This window comes from Amaranthus tricolor, chromosome 15, assembly GCF_026212465.1.
Source record: "Amaranthus tricolor cultivar Red isolate AtriRed21 chromosome 15, ASM2621246v1, whole genome shotgun sequence".
NCBI lineage: Eukaryota > Viridiplantae > Streptophyta > Magnoliopsida > Caryophyllales > Amaranthaceae > Amaranthus > Amaranthus tricolor.
The window spans coordinates 8198392-8210036 of record NC_080061.1 but is presented as its reverse complement, the minus strand read 5'-3'; the positions used below and the strand labels follow the sequence as shown (position 1 = coordinate 8210036).

The window sequence follows — 11645 nt, the reverse complement described above, 5'->3', positions numbered from 1 at the left end:
GTCACCGCTGTCTCTTTTTGCTTTTTGTGACCGTTGTGACGCTTTTGACATCACTACTCACTAATTGTGGCACATTCTAGTGGTGATTATAAACCCTGCTACAGCGATGCTTTGTTCAAGCACTATAAGTATTTCATTCACATATCAATATATCGAGAATTCTATATTTCAATATAAATATAGAGTTTCCAGAATCTACAAAAATGTATATTATTTCAATGATCAAAAAAACTAAAAGTAATTATACTCCACAAAAGTTCATTACTAAAAAATCAAACATCAATGTCACTAGCTATAATGGTTGTAGATAAGTAAAAATGTGTCTTTGTTGCAATGTTATGTGTTGTCTTTGATCATGATTAGGCCACAGTGCTATAATCAGAATCCTACTTACTGTATACAAAAGCAAAATAGTAATCAATTTCACAAAGGTGTTTGCTATAAATGTTAACCAAAGAAAACCTGCATACTAAGAACCCCCAACCCCACCTAGGCAAGAGTCACCATAGATGAAATTAGGACATAATCTTCCTGATTGTATTTATTCCTCTCATTTGCTGAATCATATGGAAAGTACTATAAAAAGAAGTACAATATACCTTTCTCTCCAGTCTCCACCATTTGTATATCATTAGAGTGTTCATCAACTGGCTCGTCTTCAGCATCAATATTCTGAAATAAAAAAATGTATATCAAACAACAAAAGGCAAATGTATATCATTGTTCACAAACAACAGTTGAATGCAAATGACAAGTGATTGTCCTACTGCCTCGACAACAGTTGAATGCAAATGACAAGTGATTGTCCAACTGCCTCGATCTACGTGTTTGAACTATTAGTCTCTGATTATTACAGCTCTGACATATTGTAGCATGTTTCAAAGATAGAGTGATAAATAACTACCTGAATTCCATAAACACGACGCAAAGGCCACCTTCCATGATACTTGACAGGTTGCTCTCCAAGCTTTCTCCGTTCCTCCTCCAGTGCAGCATACAATGGTATCGACAATCAATGTTGCAATCCCACTGCTTCCATTTCAGATAGAAGGGTTCTTGGAGATACCACCGTCCATCGGAAATGTTGCCATCAGCAGAGAATTTGCACTGCTGAAAACATTGGTTTCCAACACAATCATTCTCCTGACAAAGCTCCTCACAACCCCTGGAGCATAACAGGTAGATATCACCTAATCAAACTTTCTACCAAACAGCCAAACAAGCGAAAAGATAATGACAAGAAACTTTCATGCTGGGAAGACTAAAAAAACCTACCAAAACCAAAAAAAAACCATCAGCAATCCAAACCATAGTTACATGGAACGTGGGACGTAGCCATGTTCCACGATCTGGGAACATTCATCCCCAATCACCACGAAACGCAATCCAAATCCCTCAAGGTGACGTCCCGATGTGGAAGACCATTTTAAAAAGGTACTTTAGCCTTCATTAAGAAATTGAAGGAAAAAATTAGAAAGATGAAACCTAGAACACTAAAGAAAATCCACTTAAAATTAATATCTTAATGCAATAAAATCAATTTAATTTAATTTTTTTTCCAAATATATATTTTATACACAATGTATCTGTACCCAATCGTTCGCGAGTTATTTTAAGTTGCGTTCCTTGTTCCCGTTCCCATTTCCCGTTTCCCGTTTCGAATTGAATGTCGTTCCAGATAACAATGATCCAAACATACTAATCAGGATGCAAGAAATACCACTTAGCACATGTAGTGCACACATTCCTAAATTCATACAGATATAATATGGAAACAAGTTTGACTTTTGGAGAATTAAATCAAAACACCAGTATTTCTAACCTCAATTATCCTAAACAGAGGTGCAGTCATATTTACGTATATAGGACTAACCAATATCTACCAGATTAACCAGGACTCACAAGTTTAAATCATAAGCCCTAGCCAGGACTGACCAAGACTCAATAGGATTGTTCAAGACTGATAACAAATGATTTCTGAAGGTAAAAAAAGGTGATGAGAATACACTCATAATATCAGATCAAATCTGAATTTTTTGAAAGATTAAGTATTGATATTTGGAGACAATGCTATTACACTCATAATATCAGATCAATTTCAATGCACTATGTTTTTCCTATGCCTTTAATTTCAATGCAAAACAGATGTTGATCATCATAGCAATTAACGGCCCATTTGGTAGGTGGTAATAAACGGTGGTAATGAAAATAAAAAACTAGTGTAATTTTGGTTGAAAAATCTCTTGGTTACCTTGATGGACATGCTTGTCCAACTTCAATCATCTTATTTTCTTTATAAAATTCATTCCAATGCATTACCATTGGGAGAGGTGGTATTAGGTGATGGAAATTTATAAATCATTCCCATTACCACCATTTAATAACACTAACCAAATGGCCCGCAAAAGTCTATGAAGAATAACATGGGAATGCTCTCATTAAAAAGTAAAATGCAGGGGCTTCTAGGATTAATCATAATAGTCATAGCAGTTTCAAATATCATAAACTATGATCAAAATTGAAGTAATCAGACATTTAAGTCGAGTTGTCTTTTGGTTCTACTCAGTACTATCTTGTTGACCAGAAGCTCTGAATTTCCTCCTTTCATAATTTGTATCCCTTTAACTCCTCAGAGATAAGTCGCATACATATCCGTAACACATTCAATGTCCACTCATAAGTCTTCTATATACTTTAAGGCATATACAAATGGAGAAATATATATATATATATATATATATATATATATATATATATATATATATATATATATATATATATATATATATATATATATATATTTTTATAAGTGGTTATGAGTTGGTGATAATTAAACATCATAGAACTATAGAAGTTGTAGTGATCTGAAAATTTTAATTAATTTTTCATAACTTAGGTCATAAGTCTGTTAAAAAAAAAGAAACATATCCCATCATCATACTCACTAATTAGTCCTTAGTCATTAAACATCAAAACAGGGAAATTTTCGAAACATCAAGCCACAGGGAAAGTTGCAGTTTCTGAAAAACTTCATGATGACTCAATGGAGCCATTAAACATCACATTTGAAGAAGCCGGGAAAACAAACTAACAACAATTCAAGAAACTGTGAAAAGTCTTAAAGAAACATGTACGACAAAGCATGAAATTGAATAGCACAAATTTCTATTGTAGGAGTAAAAAATTTAGGTGCAAGAATGAATACCTCAGTAACATTGCAGAATCAAACAATTTTCGAAAACACAAATTGCTAATCAACTCTTGTCCAATGTGAGCTCCTGTACAGAGTTCAATAGCAAATCAAAATAATCGATTCATCATTTGAAAGTGATGCTTATACTCAATTAGAATGAAACGACTAAAGCTTGTTTTTTGTCTCAGGTTGCAATAACGATTGTAATACCACCTGCTTTTATTGTGTCACAAAACATACACCACTCTGTGTTCAGTGGTGCAACAAGGAATGTTGGTTGAAAATAAACAAAGCTCTAGGAGAACCCAAAGAACATGGACCAAACAGTTGACTCTGATCGAAGTAGGATGCTCAACTCACTTTCTATAAACAAAATACTACCATCAACTGCACAGGACCTTACGAAAAAGCAGCCCAGACTACAAAAGCAGCAAAAATATTGTCTCTACTAAGTGTAGATTGTTAAGATGCTGACTAGTGAAGATTTTCGAATTTTTCTGAACCAAATTACTATTGATAGTTTCTGCAAGAAACACAACAATTTAGACAGTATATAATTGATAGTTTCTGAAACAATCCTAAAAGAATGACATGCTTAAAAGTGATTGCAAAGTGCAAAATGCAGGTCCTAGAAAGACTTATTTGCAGAATTCAAACTAATTCAAATCAATTCTTCCTAAGTGGACTAGTGGAGTACATAAGAAATTTTATGAATGCAGAATTTCAAGTCAATTATTTATTTTGAAAATTGTCTAGTCTCCAAAATCAAAATGATTGATAACATATTTTAACGGATCATTTCATGCAGCGATGTGTTGGGAAAACCATTAACAACTGAAATAACAGTATATAATTGAAATAAGAAATTGAGGAAACAATAATTAAGATCTGAAAACAAAGACAAACAATTGAATAAGGTTAAAATAAGAATTAATAATTGAAATACTAACAGAATATTTTAAGAGTTTGGCCACAAACAAACAACAATAATGCAAGAAACTGTGAAAATTCATAAAGAAACATGTACTCCTAGCATAAAATTGAATAGCACAAATTTCTAATGTAGGAGTAATAAATTTAATTGCAAGAACGAATACCTCAGTTTCGTTTGGAGAATTGAACAATTTTCGAAAGCACAAACCGCTAAACCCTAATTAAGTTGAATCACAAAAGAGGAAAATTGAAATTTTCGTGGAAAGTAGAGGCACAATATCATTATGCCTTTTATTACATTGAGAAAAAGCTATATAACACAACAAAATAAAATAACTCAACACTTGCTAGACCAAACAATTAGGAAACTATTCGTCCACAAGAGAGGAAATTTATCAAATGTCAATCAGCCAAGCACTATTTTACAGGTAAATTGCCAATTAGAAAACAAAATGATGTGAAAAGAATTGAAAACAACAATGAACCTTATTGGAGAATTTTAGAGGACAGCAATGCGTAAACAGGCCTAACCAGCTTCTATTGCATCTCACATGATAAGAACTAGTTGAAATCACTTACCATAACAGCAGTTTCGCATACATCGGGTTCACAGATCACTAATACATTTTTTTTTTTGGTTCTTTGTGATGAAATTGGAGTGCATCAACATATCTCAGTCATCTCTTCTTATTATAGAGTCCGGTTTTCCTTGCAAGGCCATGGCAGTCAAATATTTTCCATACTTCTCCATCGCCTCATATTTTCCTAAGTCAGCAAGAATAAGAATGAAATCACATCTTATAAAAAAAATTCACAAGCAATGAGCCATCATCATTTCATTGAATAAAGCAACATCATTACACGAAACTTTATAAATGGAATAGTATGTAAAGGATTTTGAATTGGCCTACTCATCTCATCCTCTATTACAAATTACATTTAAGAAAGAAATATAATCAGAACATTAGGTTACCTTGAAAGAAAGGTTAACAACATACATAGTCAGCAAACTGTTCTAAGTAGGAGAAGCTAGCGGAATATAGTGCTGGTTAGGAGGATGGGAAGAACAAAAATAAAGCAGGCAACCATATCTAAGCATAAAATACTTTTGAGAAGACGTTGAACAAAACTCTCCTACCTACAGGCTAGTGTATTCTTGTCCGAAGGAGCCCTGCAGGCAGCGGCAGCAGCTGACAGGCTAACACCACATACTATAATTACCATGTAGCAGCCACTACAGTTTCCTGGTCTGTGAAGCAATGACATGCTATAATATAAGAGTTGAAAGATCTGCATTTCAAAAGTGTAAGGTGATCTTCAAAGTTGGTGAAAGTCTGGTCACACGCAAGATAGAAACGGCGGTTATTCTTGTCCAATTAAGAGCTTCCTATTAGAAGACTTTTTGGAACTCTTCCTGAATTAGGGCGCGTTTTTCCAGACTTGAGAAGACGTATAGGTGAATAACATTTTGGCGATGAGGAAGCTGGCAGCAGAAGGCACTCACTCCCTACTTTTAGCACAGCCTCGAGTCGAATCTTGTTGCATAAATTGAAGCATCAATGCCCTTGTCTTACCATCAGGTGCAAGACCAATGTCTCGCATTCTCATGTATAGCCTCTTTGCCAACTCTATCCTCCCTCTTAGGCACATTCCATGAATTGCCGCATTATAAAGAGATACATTAGGTGTTGATTCCTGCCAGATGAACAACATTAGCATCTTAACTTCAAAAGACAAAAGAAAAGCAGAAAAAGAATATTCCTTAAAAAACAAAGGAGAATGAGAAGAGAGATTTAAACATGTCAAAGGTTGTAACAAATTCAACAATGACTAAGTTCTTTTGATTGTTTACAATTGAGAGAACCAACATATGAGACTATCAACCCTGTTAGAGTTTTATGAAATATCATATCAGGAATATAAAATATTAGCCATCAAATAATCATTAGAATAATTAGAATAGCCTAATATTAATGATACAGACTCTTAAGCATGAGAATATACAACATTAAATGCTTAGAAATAAACTTCAGAGAAGTTTGAACTTACATCAAAGATGTGTGTCACTTCATCCCATAAATCACCCCAAATGCAACTTCTGATTAGTGACAAATGAGTGAAGGTATCAGGCACACAATTCTGATCAAGCATGTGTGCATATACTTGTAACGCAATTTTAGGCTTTCTAGCAACTTCACAAGCACCAATAACTACATTGTATGATGCAGTTGAAACTAAGATTCCAGAACTTTCCATTTTCCATAGAAGCTGAAGAGCTTTATCCCAAAATCCAAGCCTCTGGCAACACATTAGCGCGGTGTTGTATAATTGTAAAGTTGGTTCAAAGCTCCATTCTTTCTGTATGCTATCAAAGAACTGAAGGGCATCAGCATATTGATTAGCTCTATATAAAGCAGCAAGCAAAGCATTCCATGTGTATGAATCAGGTGTATGGCCCAAATCTCTTATATGTTTATAAACCTTAAATGCAGCTCTAAGCTTACTAGCTTTCCCAAGTGAATTTATCAAGGCATTACAAGCAATTAAATTCGGCTTCATTCCACGATCCAACATACTATAGAACACATCTAAAGACAAATCCCATTTCTCCTCTTTCAAATAAGCACCTATAATAGCATGCATTGCATCACACTCGGGTTCTATTCCATTTTGTAGCATCTCAACATAGGCATCAATAGCCTTTTCATATTGACCACAGCGAACAAACGAACAAACAAGTAAACGATAAGTAATTGTTGTCCCAACAATCCCATTTTCCTTCATAGTTTTCCATACCCTCTCCATTTCAATCCATTTGTTTTCCTTCCCACAAATTGTTATCGCAGTATTGTAAAGGATAACATCAAAATGTTCTTTCATCTCACTTACAACTTCCCATTCATCAAACATTTGCAAGGCTTCTTTCCTACCGCAATGCTTAGCGACTGTCTTTAATACTAAACTACATGAATGCGCTGATATAATCTTATCACGACTCATAGTTGTAAAGACTCTAAGCAAATCATTAAGCAAATTTTTCCTAGAGAGACAAGCTAAAAGAGAATTACAGGCAAGTAATTCAGGTCGTAATCCAGAAAATATCATCGAATTGAACAACTGCAAGGCACTTATATGTTTATTAGCTCGACTAAGACCCACAATTCGTTTCGACAATAGACCCTCATTTCTTTCCTCCAAATAATACAATTTTAATTCACCTCTGTTTGAAAGCTTTAGAGGATGATTAGCACTTGCAGTGCCAAAATCCAATTTCGTGCCAGACAATTGCTTCACATCAGCTTCATCCTCCATAAATGGAGTTTCTCCCAACTCATGTTCGACACTTGAAACCCTAATCTTTAAATTAACAGAATTTTCGCACTTTTTCCTCTCATTGAACATACAAACTCCACATGAACTTTGAAAATTGACATTAATGATTGAAATTTTACTTGGAGTACAAATTGCACGGAATTTTGAACTAGCTGAACTCATACATGTATAACACTCAATTCTACCATGATTGTGTGGAGATGAAAAATGAGAAAATTCATTAAATAACAAAAATTTAGTTGGGGACTTCATGAATACATCCGCCATGATAATCAGTTACAAGAAGAAGAAAAAGAGTATTAGAAAGACATACTTACCTTCCCGTGGTAAGACAACTTATATATAACAATGAAAGGCTTAACAGCGGCAAAAAGAAATGTACAGAGAAAGATATTGGCTATGGCGTCTGTAAGCCATTGGTACTCAATATCGAAGGATAAACTACCCGTGGGAGCTAGATATTTGGAGGGCTATTGGCTAACAAATCTCAATCATGGCTAGAGTTTGTGATCCAAGCCGGAAATCTGATCCGAAATCGAAAGTAAATCGACCCTAAAATGTGTTCCTTTTTTAGGATTATCGAACCGATATTATCCGACCCGAAGCTATACCCGGTTGAAAACCGAAAATGGGAGAATTGAACCCGAGCTGTAACCGATTTTTCTAACCAACTCATAACTATTAACTGAGATTACCCCAACTTAATAGTGACCGACCCGAGTCATATCCGACCCGAATAATACTCAAAATCGAACTCGATCCGGCTAAAACCAACTTAACCCGAACGAAATTTAGATCGAACTGCTGTAAACCTGAACCAATTTTTTACATAGAAGTATGATTGACTCATATGCAATCATCTTATTAGTTATTCTAATAAAGTCATAAATATTTTAATAAAATAAATTTTATAAATACATGGTTTCATATATTTAGAATTAATAATCAATGGTCAATGTTTATTTAACTACTTTTAATCGAATTATATGAAAATTAATAGAACTTTATAATTTTAATTTTCGATCAAACAAGTAAAAGTAACAATATAATAATGATCACTAATTGATTTGCATTTTCACTATTTTGGTTTATGTAAAGGAACCTTATCATCAATAGTAATTAGTAATTCGCAATTCGTAGCCGAATTCTACTTGAAAAATACCCGAACCCGACCTGCACCCGGTAAAACCGAACCAACTGAAACTCGACATAAACTTCAACCGACACCGAATTGATGCTAACCCGATAGCTCGAATAACTGATGTTCAACCAAACCGTGACTAACCGACCCGACTCGAGTATAACCCGTCACAACACGCATCCGAAATATAACCGATCTGAAATACAATCGAATCGAATGACACCCGTCCGAAACCGATCCAATTACCCAAATAAACACCTCTAATCATAACGTTATAAACGCCCAAGGAAAACATGTGCAAAAGTTAGTGAAATGGGTATGTTACCTTAGAATTTGGTCACATGGTGCTATTTGGGAGTTTACATAGGATGATATAAAATAGTCCGTTTTGTATGAGACCGTCTTACCATATAAAAAAGGCTCATTAGTAAAAAAAACATTAAAAATGAAAACTGAATTCTCACTTATACAGAAAGCAGTTTTTTAATAGTTTTCGCTAACCTAATTAAAGTCGTCTCACGATAAGACGACCTCAATAGAGAAGAATACCTAAAATTGTTGGATTTTAACTTTGTTTTAATGAGTGTTTATAGCCACGTGTTGCTAACGGTTAATAACCATGAAAGAGTCATTCAAGCGGAAAAATAAGCCACATATATTCTACACAAGTTATTCACCTAAAAATGTTGCAACATAAAAACATTTTCTTTTTTCATAACTAATTCCATAGCAGTCATATATTCACACCCTTAATAACAAGTGGTTCATATATTCACCTAAAACTTTCTTAGTTTGCATGTATTCTACTCACTTTTGCATGCTACTAACATGTGGTTCATATGTTTTCACCAAAGTTTGCATTGTATAATCATTTGTTACTTCTTATACTCCCTTTGTTTCACTTTAATCTTTCCGTTTGAATAAAAGTGTACACATATGAATAAAAAGTGGAAAAATTTTAAGTAGAACAAAAAGAGTAAATTATAAGATATTTATTTTATATTAGGGGACCATTTTCATAGTTCGCTCCGGGCTCCCAAAAAGTTGAAGACGACGTTGTACAAATCCTTTTTCATTTACAAAATCCCTAATTGTTTTTCTACAAGAACTACTATTTTCCAATGATGTTGGCACTTGTATATAAAGAGAGAAATTGTTGTTAGAGACATATCATTAGAATCAGAGAGACAATATATGATGACTTTTAGGATTACACTCGTGATAAATTTTTTAAATTATTTAATTAAGGTATAACTCATATAAGTTGTGATTATTAATGGGATGCAAGGGGAAATGAAGATACATTATTATGGATGCTCTTAAGATCATATACTTTCTATGTCTCTCTAATTTGCTATAATTTTTAGGAAAAATGATAGAAAACTACCTAATTTATAGGGAATTATGCAAAAAAACTACCTAATTTGATTTTTTTTTTTGCAAACAACTACCTTGTATGTCATAATTGTTTTCAAAACACTACCACTTAACGTCAATCGTTTGTTGACCGTCAAATTGTGCGTTGACTTGGCATGTGTGTGGCACGTGACTCATTGCTTCTCTCACTCTTCATGGAGAGAGATTACTCTTCACTCAGTGGTACAATTCAATCAACATTTGAATTTCTTCCTCCATTAAAGAATTGATTCCTGGCTTACCACACGACTTGGCTATGAAATGTGTCTTAAGAGTACCAATCACTTCTCATCCAACTCTTAATTGGTTTCTCATCAATGGAAATCACCATTTCTAACCTTTCATCTTTCTCTCTCCGTCGAATTACTAATTTCGCTGAAAATCATATATTTTTAATTCAATTCTCTCTCCATCACTATCTGCTGAAAAATCCACCATTTTTGAAGAATCAAATTTCATGGATATTGACAGCGAGGAAAACAAACAATGGATTAATGAAATTGGATTGCTGAATTACAACAGATATCGACATAGAGTTTTAAATTAAGTTTTTTTCTTTCTTCTTATGAATCAACATTCTTGATTTTTCTTTTTTGATTCAACACCCTTTAATACAACCACACCCATTTTCACCATCACATTTTCAAACAAAAACCAAAAACCCAATGTACTCTTCTTCCTTTTGATATTCTCTATTAGACCTAGGGTAAAAAACTAAAATCAAGTGTGGTTGTTAAGTTAGAAGGGAAGAAGAAATGGTGGGATGTAAATGAAGGGAAAATAATGGAGTTTAATTGGGAAATAAAAGTATAGAAAGGGTTGAATAATATGGGTGGGATTCCAAAAGGGGTAAATGAGTGGGTTTCATTGATTGATATTGAAAATGGTAATATTTGTGTGATGGCAAATGGGGAGAATAGTGATGGAGAAGGAATATTTATTTTGGAACTGGAAGAAGAAAATGGAAGATGAATTAAAGATGGATACTTGTTGGAACTCCATCAAGATTTTTAAGTTTTTTTTCTCTGCTGCTCAGTTTCTTATGGAACTGCTTTGATTTGAATAGAGGAAAGAGTACATTTAGTGAATTCACGTGCCATACACATGCTAGGTCAACACACAACTTAACAGTCAACTAACGGTTGACATATTAAATGGTAGTATTTTGCAAAACAATTATGTCATACAAGGTAGTTTTTTGTAAAAAAAATTAAATTAAGTAAGTTTTTGCAAAAAATCCTATAGATTAGGTAATTTTTTTGTAATTTTTCCTAGTTTTTATCTCTGTTTGTTTCGCTTAATTGCTTTGTTTTCTTTACATAAATAGTTTCCATCATATTTTTACAATTTTCACTCTTTTAATACTATACGCACAATTCAAATATTTTAACTTATTATACCATCAACAAAACTACTAAAATCTTGTGCCCATTCCCTTGGTAGCAAACTCAAGGAAAAGATTGAGTACTCATTCATTAAACCCAATTAATTTAACTTTTCTAACACATGGTATGCTGACGGAAAGAGAGGGATAGAAAATAGGCAACGAAAATCAAACATAGGAATTTATATAAGAAAAATAGTATACTCTAACTAAAATAAGATTCAATTTTCAATTAATTTGACTTT

At 33.6% G+C, this 11645-nt stretch overlaps 1 protein-coding gene across 6 annotated transcripts; it reads right to left on the bottom strand.

The window, feature by feature from the left end:
- Window positions 1-1299: 1299 nt before the first annotated feature.
- On the bottom strand, window positions 1300-7986 carry LOC130801868 (pentatricopeptide repeat-containing protein At3g29290). 6 transcript variants are annotated; one of them, XR_009039672.1, is made up of 5 exons: window positions 6176-7915; window positions 5265-5821; window positions 3554-4891; window positions 3206-3278; window positions 1300-1444 (listed from the first exon to the last, which is right to left on the bottom strand). XR_009039672.1 is itself a non-coding variant. In XM_057665798.1 (2 exons), the coding sequence occupies exons 1-2, from the start codon at window positions 7724-7726 to the stop codon at window positions 5627-5629; spliced, it is 1746 nt and encodes a 581-aa protein (XP_057521781.1). In that variant the 5' UTR covers window positions 7727-7915; the 3' UTR covers window positions 5264-5626. The 6 variants fall into 6 exon arrangements, 1 of the variants encoding a protein (XP_057521781.1); XR_009039671.1 differs by having other exon boundaries at window positions 3206-3716; window positions 4706-4891; XR_009039674.1 differs by having other exon boundaries at window positions 4706-4891.
- Between the last annotated feature and the right edge of the window lie 3659 nt (window positions 7987-11645).